The sequence below is a fragment of the Nannospalax galili genome, unplaced genomic scaffold (assembly GCF_000622305.1).
Source record: "Nannospalax galili isolate Female #2095 unplaced genomic scaffold, S.galili_v1.0 scaffold664, whole genome shotgun sequence".
Classification (NCBI taxonomy): Eukaryota; Metazoa; Chordata; class Mammalia; order Rodentia; family Spalacidae; genus Nannospalax; species Nannospalax galili.
This window is the reverse complement of record NW_008354274.1, coordinates 6054220-6074628: the sequence shown is the minus strand read 5'-3', so window position 1 is coordinate 6074628 and position 20409 is coordinate 6054220. Positions and strand designations below refer to the sequence as shown.

The following is a 20409-nucleotide window of genomic DNA, read 5'->3' as shown; positions in this document are numbered from 1 at the left end:
TAACACTGGGTAGGCACATTAATTCAACTTAAGGAAAAAGGTTTATTTTAGCCTAGTATTCCAGAGGAAGGGAGTCCATCACAGTAGGGAAGTTGGTAATAGCCAGAGAAAGTATGTTGGCAAGAACTACCATCTGGCTGACCATATGCTCATCCACAATAGGAAACTGAGAACAGGAAGAGGGCAAGGTTCAACCCTTAACGCCCACTCCACTGATGTACTTTCCTCATCAGTGCCCCCCTCCTGTATGTTCCACAGTTTGACCTTACAACACCACCAACTGGAGACCAAGGATTTCAAAACATGAGCCTCCAGGGGACCTTTCTCATTCAAACCACTACATTCAACCCCTTGGCACTATAAGCCCTTGACCAGCTCATGATGCTAAATGTATTTAGTCCCACTTCAAAAGTCCACATACACTTTAAGTCTGTTCAAAAGTACAAAGTTCAAAGTCTCTTCTGAATCTCAATACAATTTCCTCGTTGTAACCTTTTGAAAAATCAAAAAAAAAAAAAAAAACCCGACGTACTTCCAACATACAGTACCAGAGAATTCACATTCCCATTACAAAGGGGACAGATAGAGAAATGGTGAGAAATATAGGACCAAAGCTGAAACCCAGCAAGGCAAACACCAAATCCTGGAGCCCCATGTCCTGTATCTGGGGATACAGGGATTAAGGGTTGAAAGGGATTAAGTGGTTCAACCCTCCCATGTTTCTCCCGACAACATACATCTCTCACTTTGGTTAGTTCCACTCCCTGTATGTAGGTGTCATTGTCAGATGTCTCACGGAAAAGGCATAGTCAACAACCCTGCCTCACATTGCCTGGCCTTCAATGCTCTCTCAAAAGCACAGCAAAAGGATCCCTGCCCCCACCTCAATCTTCCATCTTCCTTGTCTTTAAAATCAGTACCCCACAGGGATGTCACTGATATGTTTGGCTGCCAGTTTGGGATGGACCCTGGCTCACATGGACCAGAGGTGAAACTGCTTCTCTACACTGAAGCTGCTGAAAAACTGTCTCTGATAATTGCTTCCTAGCAGCAAGCAACATCTTAGTCTTAATTACCCAAGTTAGAGGCTTAACTAGATGAGATCTTGCCCCAAGATGACGTTTACTATAGTTACAGTACAGAACAGGAGGCTGTATTTAATGGCATCAATCTGTGTAATAAGTATCATCAATTTTTCAGCACATGATTTGACTGCAGTCTTCTTTCCTTGAGCACTTTTCTTCTCCAAACTGCACACTTAATTTGCTTATGCCCTACTCCTTGATCTTTTTCTTCGTACACCTGCATAATTGTCATCAGTATTATTACGGTGCCACAGATGCAATATCTTAAAATGGACTCCCTCCAAATCTTAGTTCATTATTTTTAATTCAGCATCATGGCAAGTTTCAAGACATTGGCAGAGTATAGCCAGAATCTTCGACAAAAAATGTGCAAAAGGCCTTTAGCCTTGTTTCTAAGGAATCTCCTTTCTCCCTCTTAAAACTCATGAGAGTAGCTTCCAAAGTCTGCATTACTCTCAGCACTATGGTCTTCCAAGCTCCTACTAAAATGGACCATTAGGCTCTGCTCACAGCATTCAATGTCTTTTCCAATCCAAAGTTCAAAAGTCTTCCATATTCCTTCAAATAACAACATGGTTAGGCTCTTGGCAGCAAAAATTGCACTTTCCTGGTACAAATCTCTCTGTTAGTTATTTTCTGCTTCTTTGATAAAATTCTGTGACCAAAAGGAACTTAAGAAACAAATAGGTTTTTTGGCTTGTTTTTGTCTCAAAATTCCATTAAGAACAGACTCCATCCTTGCAAAGAAGACATAAAAACAGGCAACACAGAGGCAAGAGCTGGGATCTGAATGAAAACCTTTAAAACTATATGTGGGAAGAAGGCAGACCCACAGAGAGACAAAGACAGGCACAGAGACAAAGACAGAGCTAGAGAGAACAAGAGAGAGCAAGAGAGCAAGAGAGTGAGCTGCAAACCCTAAAGGCCCATCTCATTGAACTCGTTCTTGGAATCAGACTCCACTTCTTAAAAGTTCCTTAAGCAACACAGAACAACACCACTAATGGGGACCAAGTGTTTTGGTACATGACTCTATGGTTGTGGGAAAGATCAGGGAGGGCATGGGGAGTGTTCAGGAAGGAGGTATTTTCATTTAGGATGCAGCCTGATCTAGCAGACTCAAGTTTGACTCCACAGGGAAGTAGCACATATCTTTTATATGTTAGGCATTGGATTACAGTGAGAAGGAAAGTTACATATTGATTGGCTATCAGTAAAGTTTTAAAACTAGGTAAATTATTATAAATTTAGAAAGAAAACAAATATCAAATAAAATACTTTGTCTGATAGTCATTGCAGAAGTCTCCATATAAGACAAACAAAATTCAGTATTTCATCATGACAGGAGGCAAGTGGTTCTCTCTAGCTGTATTACTGTTCTAACCACAAACCAGTCAGCTGTTTGCTGAGAGAAAACAAGGATTAAAATTAATATTTTTACAAAATACTTCATCAGGCCCTAAATATTCCATCCCCTTTCCCCACTTTCACCATAATAGGGCACTGGGGTAGAGAGAGAGAGAGAGAGAGAGAGAGAGAGAGAGAGAGAGAATAATAGTGTCCCTGTGTTGTCCAAGCCAGTAAAGGAATCTAATCAGACCACATGTCAACTTTTAAGCTCACACAGAAGACTCCAAAGACACAGAGACAGGAATGAGGACTTAATAGGGAACAGGGAACCAGCAGTCGTTGTTGCCATCTTTAAATCCCAGAACTCAGGAACCTGAGGCAGGATGTTTGACACAATTCAAGGCCAACCTGGGCTGCAGAGTGTGAGTCTGTCTGACAAATTATATAAGACAAACAGAACAAGCACACATAGTAGAGAGAGGTTTGAAGACACAAGGATTCCCAATACATAGAACAGGGGACCCCCATTTTGCATTGGTATGTTTCAAGTGTAGCTCCTATTTCTTGTGTCAAAAGCCTCCTCCTCTGACTCTTGTGACTAAGTGAACAGGATTAAACTCCAAGGGACTCTGGAAAGCCCAAGGCTGCAGCCCCACCCCAAATAGATGGCAGGTGGAATTCGCCATTGCCTAACCCTTCTCTTGAGCATCTGAGCTACGTCATAAATGAACTAGGCTGGTTCCCTTCTCCAGGATAGGAGAAGTAGGGGAACACAGCTAGAGCATCAACATGCCTCCACAATAAACCTTGGATCCCAATTGTGATCTGACTTTAGGTATTTTCTCTCTCTTCACACTACCTCTTCTTCTGTAGCCAAGCCTCTTTTTCTATATATGACTGTTTTTCCTGCATGTATGTGAATGCTTGTGGAAGCCAGAGGAGAGCAAGGGAATCCCTGAGACTGGAGTTAAAGATGGCTATTAGCCACTATGAGGAAGCTAAGTGTTAGACATAGGTCCTCTGCGAAAGTAACCAGTGCTCTTAAACACTAAGCCATCTCTCTAGCCCCTCCAACTCTCTTTTGTTCTGTGACTCTTAATACCCCTTTGCCCTAGTAGTTTGCACAGGCAACTTGCCACAGTCTAAGATCACTTGAGAAGGGAGTCTCAAATGAAGGATTTCTCAGATCAGATCAGATTGGCTTGTAGGAATTTCTGGGGGGTGGAGCCATAGTGCCTTGATTGTAAATTGATGTAGGAGGGCCCAGCCCTTAGTAGGGGGCACTAGCCCCTGCATAGATTGTCCTGGGCAGTGTAAGAAAGGTAAGCATAAATGTTCTTCTATGATTTCTGCTTTAAGCTCTTGTAAGAATTCCTGCCCTGATGTTCTTCAATGGGCTGTGTAACCTGGAAGTCTAAGCCAAATTAATCCAATGCTCCCATCCTAAGCTGCTTTTGTTCCAAATGTTTTAGCACAGTAACAGAAAGGATAGAACACTTCGGCAGCATTTTGTGCTCCTAAGGTTCTGGATGGGTGCTGGGACCCCTCAGGAGATAGGTCAGGGAGGGATTTTCCCCACCTTCAAACCTGTCACTGGGAGGCACGAGGAGGGTGAGGTGGAACAGTTAGTGCCTGGATTTCTGTAATTTGCTTGTCACTTCTAAAAATGGCAGGGAGCTGATCCTTATGAAGCAGTTTTTTGTTAGCTAAGGGAGAAGCAGAGTAATTTAAAAGCAAGCCAAAGCTGGAGTGAGACCTTGCTTTTAAAAAAAGAAACAGCAATGGGGGATCAAAAGTGCATCTTGGTAGACAAAATCCAGAGGCCAAATGTGTTAGACAACAAGAAGCCAGACAGTGCCCAGTGGTGCAGGTAGTGGGATACAGCTTCCCATGCCTGACTCAAGACGCAGGACACATTTCAGGGCAGAGTGGCAGAAAGGATTGCCATCAGGGCTTTCTGTGAGAAAATCTAGCCCCTTATTGAACTTGTGTGCCTAACTTCACAGATATGGCTGTGCCATCCTATAAATTACATATTATTCAAAATGTAAATAATATACTTTCTTGTAAACTTTGCCAATGCTGGTCTTTTGAAACAGTGGTACAAAACAAATATCGTTACATGTGGTTGATGATTAAGATGAGGACTAGCAGGAAAAGGAATCATTTGAAAAGGTCCCTCTGCTACGTGGAAGACACAGGAATGTAGAGTGGAAGCAGGAAAGTCAAGCAGTAGAGGACTGTAACATGGCAGGAGGGAGTCAATGGTGGTTGACCCTGGGGAAGGGAAGCAGTGGGGAGAGGTGGACCTATTTTGTACAGATGCTTCCAATGTGTTCCATGGGTATGAAAGCTCACACTGGTAACTGGCTAGGCTGGGAAGTGACCAGCCTCTGTCTGTGATTGCCCCTGTGTCACTGAGGCCTATCTGCATTTCTGTAGAACAGGACATCCTGTAAGCTGTGCGTTAGATAGTCAGCTGTTTTCAGGACAAAGGCTGTGAGCTAAACGTCCAGAGCCTGTGGCAGGTGAGGCATTTTGGGACCTAATGTTCATAAACTGTTCATCAGATTACATATTTTCAGAGTAAAAACAGAAGTAACACATCAGGAGAAATTACTTCACCTTTGTCATGTGGGCCAATCACTTAAAAAAAAGAAAGTAATAAATAGCACAGAATAGGCAATACACTTGAATGGCCAACTGTTACAGGACATATGTAAGAATTCATCATCATACAATATATTCAACATGCTTGGGAACTAGGGAAACAAAATCATAGCAGGCAAAATTGTACTGATGAGTGGAAGAAATAAATACTCCTGAAAATGGAATATAAGTTATTACCCATCACAGGAAATTGGCTGATGAGTACACATGATAGTCCCCCAAAATGGCACAGGAATAGACAAATTAGTGTCTGCATACACAATAATAACATTCACAAATACAACAATACTGGTCCAGAGTTAAAACCCCAGGAGTAAAGACAGGAAGAACAGTCACAAAGCAATGAATGATGCAGTATGGAATTATTATACATTCACACTGATGACTCCAATTAAACACTGGCACATGATTTTTATGTCAACATTTTCAATTTATTTGCAAGTTTTTCAACTAGAGTGTAAGAAAAGGTTCATTTATCTAAAACATGTTTACTATCAGGGAGAGTAACATGACAAATGAAACTCCTAACATTTGATAAAAGCACCTGGCAGCTGGAGTAGTTTGTGCAGTACTGGAAGCTTGCAGAAGCCAGTGAAAGCCTGCTTTTCAATGATACTTAGGTCAGCACCTTGCATCATCACCCCTTCACAATGACTATGTCATATATAGCACACTCATTTAATTTGTATTTCATCATTGCAATTCTCACAATATCATGGTTGACTTTTAAGGAGAGATGGCTCAGGCTTAAGCTGAGTGCTGCTCCTGGAGAGGACCAAAATTTGCTTATGAGCAACCATACTGGATGGCTAACAATCCCCTGGAATTGCAGCCAAGGTTATCCAACGCCCTCCTTTCACCTCTGTGGACACTTGCACACATATCCTTTTAAAAAACAACATCGTTGAAAACAAGAATTTGAATATAGTAACATCCCCTTCCACACAGTCAATGGCTTCTGTTGACTATGTAGTTATGTGCCCACTTCCACAAGAAAGTGTTTCCTCACTTTGTATCTTCTATATAGTGTCCATTTATAACATGCCATTTTTTGCACATAAAACTTGTCTGTTACGAATTTCTACTTTTTCTAATGCAATATAAACAGAATCTCCTAAGGCATAACTATTGGAATGTCACTGTCTTCATTGAGACACTTAAATTTTTTCCTGGTATGAAACCATCCCTACTCCATGAAACATGATGACCTCTATCCCTTTCTACAGTCAGGCGTATCTACTAAAGTTTTCCTATGCTCTCCACTTTAATAGAGTCCTTCAATTATCTGAGATTTCCAATGTCAGTGAACAGTGTGCTATGTTAGAAAACTTCCTGATTATAAAGATTCTGACAGTGTTATTCAAATGCATGTGGATTAATATTCACTGAGATTTGTATCACCATTCAAAGCTTTTCTACATTTTAAATTCATAGAATTCATCACACACATGAATTGCTTACATTCAGAATACTTTCAGTAGAAAGTTTTCATGGTTTACACAGATGGTACCTCATACAAATATTGGTTTTCTGATCAGAAATGTCTCCCTTGTGGTAGCAAATTTTCATATAATCTTTGCTGTGTTGGGTCTCATGTATATATACTCTCTGATGTCAAGTGAGTATTCTTACTGTAAGCCTTCCTGCATTCTTCACATTCTCAGTTTTTTTTTTTTTTACTTTATTTTTTGGTCTTTATGAGACAGGATCTCCCTGTAGTCCCAGCTGGCCTGGAACTCACTATGTAGAAATGCTGGCCTTGAACTCACAGAGATCTGCCTGCTGCCACCTCCTGAGTGCTGGGATTAAAGGCATGCCTCTGGCCTCCGTTCTTAGGTATCTGAGTTATTCCACATAGAATGAGGTATGTGTTATGAAGGTTAAGCTTTTCTGTATTGTCTATATTTATTGGAATTATATAGAGAACTGATTTATAAATGAATGTTTTTTCATTTTTTTATATCCATGGCTTCTTGCTTATATAGTTTCTGCTGCTGACTGAGGCATGATAGGAAAAAGTGATTCTCTCTTCTCCTATTAGTAAGATGTGTTAGGTTTATGATTTCCTTCATATCTTGTGAATCATGACTTGGAGAAAAAAAAAAAAGTTTTCCTGCAATCTCATTAGTTGCATAGGATTGTCCTCTGACCAGCAGACTATGGACAGATGCCTTCTAACCAAGCTTGATTTCACCTGCTTGCCTAGGATCATCACAGCCAAGCTTGTTGACTGCTATGCTCTGGAAGAAAGGAAGGGTAAAGAGAGTCAGCCACACCTTCCAACTAACCAGTCAGTCCTAGCTGCATGAGGGGGGAGAGAAAAGGGTATATAAGCTGGGGAGGGTCTCTTGGCATTTTGTGTGGCTGTGGGAAAGTCACCATCTACACTTGAAGACTTTCCAGTACAGCCTTCAGGGACTGGGGGGAGCACCACACTTCTGTAAGTAAACCTTTACTCATTGCTCTGTAAGTAAGCCCAATAAACTCACTTGTTTCCCAGACTGCAGTTTGGTAAAATCAAAACTTCCATTTGCCATAGGGATCAAGGGGCAGGGCCAATGTTTTTCACACTTCCCAGAATGAATTTTAGCTACACTTGATAGAATTAGCCAGGATATGATAAATCTGAGGATGAGTTTGGGAAGAGAGATGGTGTTGTCCCTAATTTGGGGAAGCAGACCAACAACCAAATCAAAGTTGGGTGAGGAGAGTGTTGGCAAAGGAAATTTTGACATGGTGGGCTATTCCCATAGGGATGGTGGGGGTAGCACCCGTGGCATGGACAGTGCAATGGGTGAGATCCATAACTACGGTGAAGTCACCTAAGCAGATGTCAAAGGAAATCCTGGGACGGTAATCCTCTTGTAAGGTTGTATGGAGTGGCATGCCTGCTTGACTGGTGGGGTCAGCCATGGGAAAATGGAGATGCTTTGAGGACAGCAGACATCTAGAGCAGACTTTACAAGCCCTGGGAGTAGCACACATGGTAGAAGTATCAGCAGGTAGCTGCTATGTGTAATAAGAAATCTGTCCCAGGCAGAGGTAGTATCCCCAAAGAAAGCTGAATGTGCAAGACAGGAATTGGAGCAAGAAAGGGATATGAGGCTAATCTCTTCAGAATTGGCCTGCTGATAAATTGAATAAAAAAGAGATGGAGGTGTTAGCCTGCTGCTGTTAATGGCTAGGAAGTCAAAAGGGAAAGCCCAGATTAGACTGATAATACAGGCCCATCCTGGGATCCCAAAACCTGGAACCCATGGAAGAATCAGGTAATGATGAAGAAGCACCCTATAAACGGCAGAAGATGGCCCTCAGGTTCCACCTTTAATACAAATAAAGGGAACATCTATGGTCCAACATGTTGATGGCAGTCGTAACAATGGTCTGGTGCAGGAGACTGTGATAATCAGAGAATATTCAGCAACAGAGCTGCTGGAACTAGGGAAGTTGTTCAAACAAGCAATCAAGAAACCACTCACCACCTGGCTTGTAAGACTATGGGACATGGGGACAGATGGAATTAGTGTAAGTGGTGCAGAAGCAGAGAAGCTTAGCAACATAATCAATCTTTCCTACTTGACATAAAGACTTCACAATCTTAAGGCAATATGCTGGGAAATCAGTCCCTGATGGATTGGCTCATATGAGCCATTAGGGATACATTATTAGGGCTAGCCATTAGTGGTTATCACCAGTTGGCTGAGCTTTCCCTGAATATCAGAGACTGGACACTCACAGAGGAAGGACAGGCACCATAGAGGGAACTGGGTATGATAGAAGCTGTATTTGACGTCCAGTTCACAGGCCCAGACAGGATTGTTTTTACTGGAGATGAGAAAAACTGATTCAGCAAGGACCATGAGACTGGTATGGAGTTTTAGTGGCAGTAGTGAGTCCCACAGCTGGGTGTGACCTATATGAGGCAAGAGTCTTTATCTGATTTAAGTTTTTTGAACCAACATGTAAATTGGTTCACAGGGTGATAAAGCAAGAAGGCACAAGGGAAAAGGGTGGGGAAGACCCCCAAAAAGGGCCCCTCTGTGTTTCCCAAGGACAGATGTGGCTGGATTTGTGCTGAGCAGGAGTCACTAGGGACAAAATTTATGGGAAAGCACTGTGCTGGTGTAGCCTATGGAGGGCATTACAGCAAGACCAGCAATTTACTACAGAAGAGGTGATTCCCACTGTACCACCTGATACAGAGGAATGCAGTCTCTTGGGATGGGAGCCCCACCCCCCAGCCACTGTGCTGAAGATGTAACCAAGGTTTCCCACAGATGGCCATACAGGGTGACCAGAGGCCCCATGTTGAACTGAGGATTTACTGGTACCCCACAAATATATAAAACACATGGGCCCTAGTGGATACTGGAATAGAGTGTACTCACAGCAACCTGCAAAATCACGATGGCCAGTTGGTGGCAGTGGACATATATGAGATAAAACCATACAGGTAAAGTGGATTAGACTCACTCTGGGGTTGAGCAATTATCCACCGCCCCCCACAGGAGTACAAGGTGTGCATCTTTCCCTTGTGGGAAAACATTCTAGGGCCCCTGACAGCCCGTGAAGAATGCAAGCATGCTCTCACTTGTGTGGACACAGCCCTAGGCCATATGGTGACCTTTTATAACAAATGAGCAGCAGCAGGTAAGGTTACAATTAAGGGCTTTACCCAACTCAATGTCGTGTGTGGGTGCCCACAGAGAATTGATAGTGATGGAGCACTCATTTCACAAGAACTGATGTCCAAACCTGGGATGAGGATAGCCAGGTTCAGTGGTATTTCCACCTTCCCTATAATTCTATGTGGGCAGGGATAATTGAAAGAAAAAAAAATGGGTTGCTGACATAGCAGTTAAAAGCCTTAACATAGAAGGAATCCTACAGGATATGAAAATCGCACTATCAGGGTGGGTTGCTCCCCATGAGCTGCTGGCAGAGAGGGTCTGAAGGACCCCCAAACAATAAAGGCTACTGCCACTAATGTTGGTTGCAAACCAGAACTAGAAGGCAAGACCCTATTGCCAAAGACACCACAGGATGTGGGCACAGAAAGGGAGAAATCATTCAGGGATTTATCTGGAAACTCCCTTTTGCTGGATGGCTGGCCTTCGCTCAAGGACTCCTGTAGAAGAGGATGAAGGAAAGAACATAAGACCAGGAAGAAAGGATGGACTGTTGCATAGGATTGTCCTCCAACCAACAAACCATGGACAGTTGCCTTTTAACCAAATTTTGTGGCACTCACTTACCTAGAATCATCACAGCCAAGCTTGTTGACCATTATGTTATGCAAGAAAGAAGGGGCAGGGACAGTGAGCCACACCTCCCAACTAAACAGGGGAGGGCCTAAGGGTGTACAAGCTGAGGAAGCAGTGGGAAGTGTCTCTTGTCATTTTGCACAACTGTGGGAAAGTCACCATCAATGCTTGGATGAAAACTTTGCAGTGCAGATCCTGGGGGTGGGGAAGCACTCACATTTCTGTATGTGAAATCTCACACATAGCTCTGTAAGTAAATTCAATAAACTCACTGCTTTCCGAGACTGTAGTTTGGTGAAGTCAAATCTCTTTTTATCAGAGGGTCCAACATGGGGTGGGGAAGATGATGCTGTTTACACCTCCCAGAATTTACATTATTTTAACTACATCTTTAATAGGGTTTATTGAGTTCTATTATATGAAGATAAGTGTGCCTTGGAGAATAAATTTTTTCTATAATCTTTGTATTCATATGGCTTCTCACCTGTATGAGTTCCATGGTGTGCACTGTGACCTGACTTGGAAGAGAAAGTTTTCCTATATTCTTCACATTAACAGGTCTTCTTGCCTGTATGAATTCCTTGATGTGCACTGAGAATTGACTTGGAGGAGAAACCTTTCCCACATTCTTCACATTCATAGGGCTTTTCACCAGTATGAGTTCTATGATGTGCATTGAGACCAGATTTGGAGGCAAAAGCTTTCCTGCATTCTTTACATTCATAGGGCTTCTCACCTGTGTGAGTTCTATGATGTACACTGAGAAATGATTTGTAGTAGAAAGTTTTACCACACTCTTCACATTCATAGCGCTTCTCACCTGTATGTGTTCTACGATGTGTATTGAGGACTGACTTGGAGGAGAAGGCTTTCCTGCATTCTGGACATTCATAAGGCTTCTCACCTGTGTGAGTTCTACGATGTACACTAAGAAGTGACTTGGAGGAAAATGCTTTCCTGCATTCTTCACACTCAAAGGGCTTCTCACCAGTATGAGTTCTATGATGTATACTAAGAAATGACTTGGAGGAAAAAGCTTTCTTGCAAACCTCACATTCATAAGGCTTCTCCCCTGTATGTGTTCTGCAATGTGCACTGAGAATTGATTTGTAATAAAAAGTTTTACCGCATTCTTCACATTCATAGGGTTTCTCAACTGTATGCATTTTACGATGCTTTCTGAGAGAAGAGGAGTAGGAGAAAGTTTTATTACATTCTTTACATTCATAGGGTTTCTCCCCAGTATGAGTTCTATGATGTGTTTTCAGACCTGACTTGGAGGAAAAAGCTTTCTTGCATTCTTGACACTCATAAGGCTTTTCACCAGTATGAGTTCTATGATGGCAGTCTAAGCGTGACTTGGAAAAGAAAGCTTTGCCACATTCTTCACATTCATAGGGCTTCTCACCTTTATGAGTTCTCCGATGTTTATTAAAGGCTGACTTGCCATAGAAAGCTCTACCACACTGTATACATTGATAAGGCTTCTCACCTGTATGAGTCCTCAGATGGTCAGTGAGGGCTGACTTGCAGGAGAGAAAATTACCACATTCTTTACATTCATATGGCTTCTCACCTGTATGAGTTCTCTTATGTCTAATGAAGACGGACCTGCGGCAGAAAGCTTTACCACACTGTATACATTCATAACGTTTCTCACCTGTATGAGTTCTCAAATGTTCAGTGAGTTTTGACCTGTGGTAGAAAGAGATACCACATTTTGCACATTCATAAATGTTCTCAGGTGTATGAGAAATATGATGGCGAGTAAAGCTTGACTTGTAGAAGAAAGCTTTGCCACATTCTTTACATACAAAGGGCTGCTCATTTGTATGAATTCTCCAATGATTAATGAAGTTTGACTTGCGTAAGAAATATTTACCACAATCTTTACATTCATACGGCTTCTCGCCTCTATGAAGGCTCTGATGTGCAGTGACACTGGACTTAGAGCAGAAATCTTTCTGGCATTTCTTGGATTCAAATGATTCCACACTTGAGTGATATGTGTCTGTCTTGGGGTGCTGTGACATGAGATTAATCATTTTCATACATGGTTCACTTTCATAGGATTTTGCAGTTTGATGGAGTTTTGGTTGAATCCTCATCTCTGCCTTGAGACAAAAGAATTTTGTTAGACTTGTTTTATCAATAGGGTTTTTTTCAGCATATGCTTAATGATGCTCTGTGAGATAAAATATCTTAACTGTTTATTTCTTTTTTGAAAAAGGGTCTCACTATTTAGGCCTGGTTGGTCAGGTACTTGCTATGGAGGCAATGCTGGCCTCACACTCTCAGAGATCCACTCCTCCTCTGCCTACAAGTGCCAGGATTAAGGGTGTGTGCCTCTATGATCAGCGTGATAAAATGCCTTAAGATTTTTCATAGAAAATACATTTATATCATTAGTTCCCAGTGGGCACTGAATCATTTACTGACATTAGTCTTCATACAGTTAATTAGCCAATATATATTACATACTATGGTTACTGACATGAGAAATATCCTGCAGAGTTAAAGAAACACAGGATTTCCAATAGTAACTGAATAGTAACTTCCAGAAGTTTCTTAAGTACAACTTATCAAGCTCACAATGGAAAAGTAGTTCATTCTACCACCGGTTAAGTTACTGAGAAAACAATCTAAGCACTTCCTATATGTACATTTATATTCAAAACATGGTTTATGCTGGCATTAATGTTTTACCTACTTCAGTGATCACTTCACTTGGAATATTCTTGGTGCTTCCCACTTGCCATACTTGTGTCTCTTGAATTTCCAGGCAACTCTTAGTAATAGGGGCACCTGAAATGATATTAAATATCACCAACCTCAAGTTAAACATTGTTTATTAAACTCAAGCATAAGCATGAAGTACCTACATTACGTTAGTTTAAAATTATACAGAGTAATAAGTGTAAACATAGATCCATAATGCATATAACAAATCACAGTAAGACATGGCAGAGCTAACTCATGTCTCCTTGTTGCTTTCTTAATCTTGAAATATGCAGAGATCAGTTGCTTACGGACCTCTCAGCTATTACTTTCTCCATGTTAATTTACAAATGCTATTTTAACCCTGTGTTCCATTCCTCCATTATATCAACTGTATATCCATCATACTATATCACATGTCATGACAAATAGGAAGATTTTCATCTATTTGTTAAGGATTGGAGATAGGCAGGTCATCTATCCTGTCTCATAAGCAGGACTGTAGGTTAATGAAAGGATTACTATACATGTATTTGACGTTTATTTACTTAGCCCTGAAAAACAGCAGGAGAATCCTTCATTGGTTATTCTATGTAATTATCTTCCCTTCACGATGAAGGACAGATTTTTCAAATACTTCCTTTAATCCACCTTATTATTTATACATCTCTTTCATCTCCAGGATATGTTTTATAAAACAATAAACTTTTTGCCTTAGAAATAAAATGCTAAGAAAATATTATGCTGCAATTATATAATATGTGCAACTGTGGAGATTATCAACAGCAAAATTTCAGCCTTTGCACTAGATCAATTGTACAAAATAATGGATATAATCTGCAATTGTGTACAGAAAATGGGTTACAAGTCACATTCACTTCAAATACTTTTCATCCTATCTTCCTGTTGGTTTAATGCTCAGGGTTCTCTGGGCTCAGAGCATCAAAAGGGCTGCTTAAGCCCCTGAAGAACCTCAGTGCTTCTGGACAGTTCTGTGGGCTTTAGGCTCTCCCCTGTCTAAACTACATTCTGGTACTGTGGACACATTCTCCAATTGGATAGAGGAGGCCTTTCCCTCACAATGGTAAAAAGCCTCCTACAGGAGATAAATCCTAGGTTTAGGCTGCCTCTGTTAATTGGTTCATATAATGCTAAATTCATCTCAGAGACCCATGAAAGTTGGCCCAACCACCTGACCCTGGTCTCCAGGTTAGATGTATTCCCTATAAGGCACTTTCACCCCATATAAGATTATGTTCAGAAGTCTGACTTCCCTACTGCCTAGACTAAGGACTCTGAAAACTGACTATTCTCTTTAAAAATCTTCAATCTCTCCAACAGGACCATTTTAATGTCTGAGATATCATCCAAGTTCCCTCCTCTATACCCTGACACCTGTTCAGAAAGGAGAGAGATGTCAACAATTCCTCATTCCGTCACTGGTTTGATTAGAATCCATGACTGACTACTATATTTCCAAGCCTTAACAAGACCTCTGTCCTTCTCCTCCTGGGTCTACAGATTGGGCTTTGCCTATTAACTGGTTACTGAACTTTGGCAAACAACAGATAACCTCCTCAAATTAATGTACCTGAGAGCCAAGTACAACCTACTCTCACTTGAGGATAGTAAGCCAATGCTTTGACTGTGCCCTGAGACCAGGGAGGAATGAAATGGCAAAATTAACTCCATTTTGTCCTACCTGACTTTTACTTTAATCTGTGGTTTTGTCTAGCCATTCTCACTGGAGCCAGACAGAGCCAGTTAGTTATGAATGCTACACATATACTTTCAAGGGGTACATTGTTTCTACAGTATGGAGACACTTACAGGTAGCATGTCCAGGTAGCACCACCCACCAAGCTATACCTGCAGTTCCAAAGAACCCATTTTTTTCTGCAATTCTAAGAAACGTTTTGTAAGCTGACCTCTTTGTCAACTGACCTTCCTCTGGTTTGCTGCAACTACAGTGATCTGATGTAACTATTGTTAATGGCTTCACCCCTGACATGATGCAAATTTACTTTTAAGTTTCATGAACCCTGCCCTGCTTCTCTGCCAGGTCTAGAGTTCATTTAGGCATTAGTCTCCCCTGACTGCCAAGTAGACCATTTCAACAAAAGCAAATGTAAAAAATAAAACAAAAATTATGTATAAATTCTGTACATCAAAAAAATGCAACCAAGGAAGTGAAGAGAAACCCCACAGAATGGGAGAAAATCTTCACCAGCAACACATCTGACAGAGGTTTAACATCCAGAATATATAATGAACTCTAAAAACAAAGAATCAAGAAAGGAAGTAACCCAATTAAAAAATGGGCTAAGGAACTGAATAGAGAGTTCTCAAAAGAAGAAATAAAGATGGCTAACAAGCATCTTACAAGGTGCTCAGCATCACTAGTAATTAGGGAAATGCAAATTGAAACCACTTTAAGATTTCATCTTGCCCCAGCCAGACTGGCTAAGATCAAGAGAACAAATGATACCAAATGTTGGAGAAGATATGGGGAAAGGGGAACAGTCATCCACTGCTGGTGGGACTGCAAACTTGTACAACCCCTATGGAAACCAGTGTGGAGAGCTCTTAAAAAACTACAAATGGACCTACCATTTGACCCAGTTATACCACTCCATGGCATACACCCAAAGAACTCATCCTATTGCAAAGACACTTGTACATCCATGTTTGTTGCTGTTCTTTTCACAATAGCTAAGAGATAGAAGCAACTTAAGTGTCCCTCACTGACGAGCAGAAAATGAAAATGTGGTTCATTTATACGATGGAGTTCTATTCAGCAGTAAAAAACCGAAATTTGTAGGTAAATGGATGGAACTGTTACAACTAGAAACTGTTATACAAAGTGAAGTAAGGCAGACTCAGAAAAAAAAAAAAAAAAAAAGACATATGTTCTCCCTTACATGTGGATCCTAGAACCAAATCCTGATAAGTGAGTATGTATCCAGACATAACTACAGGAACCAGGATAATGAAAAGGAACCAGGGAGGTAAAGAAAAAGAAAGAATCTGAAAGAGAACAGTAGGAAACAGGTGTTAATAAGGGAGATATGGATAAAAATGGGGTTATTTTAAGGGGGAGGGGAAGGGACGGTTATACAAGGAACCTAGGGGATAAAGGGAAAAAAGAAGCTCAAGAGAGGTGGGAACATATGTGAAGGGTATTATTAAGAGAGAAATAGGAAAAATGGGGGCACCTTAAATGGGGAAATCATGGTGGAAGGGTTACACAATGCAAGAGATAAAAAAAAAAATGCCTAGTTAGTTTTTAAAAAACCAGAGGGAACCATATTACTCCAACAACCTACTGACAGATTATACATACAACTAGATCAAGGAATATAAGTCTAGACAAGGTTTATCTGAGAACGTTCAGTCCTTGCCCAAGATTTAGCTACACGGCACATGGTAATTAAAAGTACCAGACTGGTGGAACTAACCCTCTTGGATGTTTAACAGCCATACTTTGAAGCCTATACTAATTTGGTCAGAGGGATATAAAGGACAGTTTTTGCTCCTTGCCCTCCTAGGTTGACCAAGTTCCAGAGGACTATGAGCCTCTCTCAAAATCTACTGTAACTGTGGTGAGTTACCTGTCCTCTTGATCAAGGAGGCCGTGGAGATCCCACCAGATGGACCTGAACCAGTGTCCAGACTACAAAGAGGAGGGTCAACACAGAGGAAACATTTGCTCCATGCTTCCAAGAGAAGCCAGCCATGATCGTGCAGGACCTTTGACTTATCTTCACATAGATGGAACTGGTAAAAGGAGCCGGGGCTCCTCCCAAGCCCATGTGACCCCTGAGAACAGATCCTCAAATGGCCTTAAGAGTAACATATGAGGAAATCAAAACAGTAATACAAAGCCTCCCAACTAAAAAAAGCCCAGGCCCAGATGGATTTATAGCAGAATTCTACCAGACATTTAAAGCTAAGACCACCAACCAATACTACTTAAAATTATTCAAAACAATAGAAAGAGAGGGAGAAGTCCCAAATCCCTTCTATGAAGGCAGCATCACTCTAATACTCAAACCGGGTAAAGACACAACCAAAATATAAACTATAGAACTATATCCTTAATGAACATAGATGCAAAAATTCTCAACAAATTACTTGTAAACAGCATACAGACACACATCAAAAAGATCATGCACCATGATCAAGTATGCTTTATCCCAGAGATGCAGGGCTGGTTCAATATATGCAATTCAATAAAATGTCATTAATCTATAAATGGACTCAAAGTCAAAAACCACACTGTCATCTCAATAGATGCAGAAAAGGCTTTGGACAAAATTCTGCATGCATTATGTTCAAAGTCCTAGACAGAATTGGGTTGGAGGGAACATACCTCAACATAATTAAAGCTATGTACAACAAACCCACAGCCAACATCATTCTAAATGGAGAAAAACTGGAACCATTCCCATTGAAATCAGGAACCAGAAAAGGCTGTCCACTATCTCCACTCCTTTTCCACACAGTGCTTGAAACTCTTGCTAGAGCAGTAAGACAGGAGAAGGAAACTAAGGAGTACTAATTGGAAAAGAAGAGGTCAAACTATCACTTTTTGCAGAGATCCCAAAAGTTTCACCAGAAAACCCCAGAACTGATCAACACTTTCAGTATAGTGTCAGGTTATAAAATTAATCACCTTTCTATATACCAATAACAAGCAATTGGAAAAGAATAGAGGGAAATGCTCCCATTCACAATTGCTGGAAAAAAAAAAAAACAAAAAAAAACTTGGAATAAATCTGACGAAAGACACCAAAGATCTCTCTACAATGAAAATTTTAAATTTTTAAAGAAAGAGATTGAATAAGACACCAGGAGATGGAAGAACCTCCCATGCTCATGGATTGGAAGAATTAATATCGTGAAAATGACCATCCTACCAAAAGCAATATACAGGTTCAATGCAATCCCAATCAAAATTCGCATATTTCACAAAATTAGAAAAAAAAATCCTTAAATTCATATGGAAGCACAAAAGACCCTGGATAGCCAAAGCAACCCTGAGCACAAACAGCAACACTAGAGGGATCACTATACCAGATCTCAAAGTATACTACAGAGCTATAGTCTTAAAAACAGCATGGTACTGGCACAAAAATAGACATATAGATCAATGGAATATCACTGAAGATCCAAACCCAAGTACATGCAATTTCAGCCACCTGATATTTGACAAAGGTGCCAAGAATATTCGCTGGAGGAAAGACAACATGTTCAGCAAATAGTGCTGGCAAAACTGGATCTCGACCTGTAGAAGAAAGACACTGAACCCCTATCTTTCACCTTGCACAAAAGTCAATTCCAAATGGATCAAAGATCTCAATGTGAAACTGGAAACCCTGAAACTACTAGAAGAAAATATTGGCAGTAACTTACAAGACATAGGTGTAGGAAAGGATTTTCTAAATCAGAGAGTAGTTGCTCAGGAATTAAGGTCAGCAATCAACAAGTGGGACCTCATTATTCTAAAAAGCTTCTGTACAGCAAAAGAAACAATCAAAAAGGTGAAGAGAAAACCCACAAAATAGGGGAAAAAATTTCATCAGTGACACATCTGACAGACATTTGACATCCAGAATACATAAAGAACTCAAAAAACGAAGAATCGAGAAACCAAATGATCCAATTAAAAGATGGGCTAAGGATCTAAGCAGAGAGTTCTCAACGGAAGAAATAAAGATGGCTAAGAAATATCTCAAAAAGTGTTGAACACTCATGCAACCTCTATGGAAAACAGAGTGGAGAACTCTTAAAAAACTAAGAATGAATCTACCATATGACCCGGTTATACCACTCCTTGGCACATACCCAAAGAACTCATTCTATTGTAGAGACTCAACCATGTTTGTTTCTGCTCTTTTCACAATAGCTAAGAGATGGAAGCAACCTAAGTGTCCCTCAACTGACGAGTGGTTAACAAAAATGTGGTACATTTACACAATGGAGTTCTATTCAGCAGTAAAGAAAGACGAAATAATGAAATTTGCAGGTAAATGGATGGATCTCGAAACTGTTATACTAAGTGAAGTAACAGAGACTCAGCAAAACAAATGACAGATGTTCTCCCTCATTTGTGGATCCTAGCATGAAATCCTTTTAAATTCCAGGTCCTTTTAATAAGATCATGCTATACAGTAGTCCCTTCTGCATGAAATAACTACCATCATCACAACTTCAGCTGAGCCTGATCGCTAAACATCGTCACAATTGGGCTTGTTGACAGTTGTGCTCATTAATTAAAGGAGAGTCAAGCAGGGTCATTGGACCCTTACCAGAGTATCCAGCCACTCCTCCTAGCCAACTAAGCCTTTGAGAGGGAACTGACACTGATTCTAACCACTCCAACAGCTATCAAGATACCTGAAAGCAAACCCTGAATTCATCACTTTAGAGTCCAGCTTTAGAAGACAAAAGAAAAATGAGAAGGAACACAATAGAGTGATGCTTTTGGAAGCCCTTGTCAAGAAACTCCAATGGACTCTCATATGAACATTTGAAAATTGCCCTGTTCTGACTTTTTTCTAGTTCCCCGTCTAGAACCTGTAATGCTAATTACTTTTGCCTTTACTTCTCCTTCACATCTCCTATTCAGGATTCAAGGACTTTCTTTTCCCCTTAGATATAAAAGTTATACAATTTGAGAGTCTTTTAGACAGACTCACTGAAGGGGTACTCCAATTGCCCAACCTAGCATCCCTGTTCAGCATGGAAGAAGCCAGAGCAATCTGCATCCCTATTCCCTATTGGCAATTTGGGTAACCTCTTCAGAGGCTGGTGTGATAAGAATAGGAGGTAGGAATAGGCTAGGCAGTTAGGGTAAAAAGGCCCCAAAGTAACGTAGCCAGTTTCTTGGCTAAAAGTCAAAATGTCCTTAGGCCTTTAGCAACATACTGTGTTCCAAAGGCCAAAAACATTGAAAGTATTTGGGAGCTTATATCTAATCCTTAAAAGGTTTTAGGTTACCTCCTCAGAGGGGGGAAACGTTAGAGTAGCCAAAAGCCCCATAGGCACATGCCTTTAATCCGAGCATGCAGGAGGCAGAAGCAGGTGGATCTCTGTGAGTTCAAGGCCAGCCTTGACTACATAGCGAGTTCCAGGACAGCTGAGGCTACAGGGAGACCCTGTCTCAAAAAAAACCAAAATAAATAAATCAATCAATCAAAGAAGAAGAAAGAGTATATGAAATTATCAGAAAAAAAGTGATGGGGAGATATAGGAGGAGTTAGATGGGAGGGAGTGGGCATGGATTTGATCAAAACACCTTATATGCATGTATGAAATTC

At 40.8% G+C, this 20409-nt stretch overlaps 1 protein-coding gene across 1 annotated transcript in view; it reads right to left on the bottom strand.

Annotated features, from left to right (window-relative positions):
• LOC103748702 (zinc finger protein 84) overlaps positions 1-20409 on the bottom strand; it is an 86149-nt gene that overhangs the window by 40430 nt on the left and 25310 nt on the right. The window contains 2 exon segments of the mRNA XM_029555141.1: positions 10772-12483; positions 13080-13174. Coding sequence (XP_029411001.1) covers positions 10772-12483; positions 13080-13174 — 1807 coding nt within the window.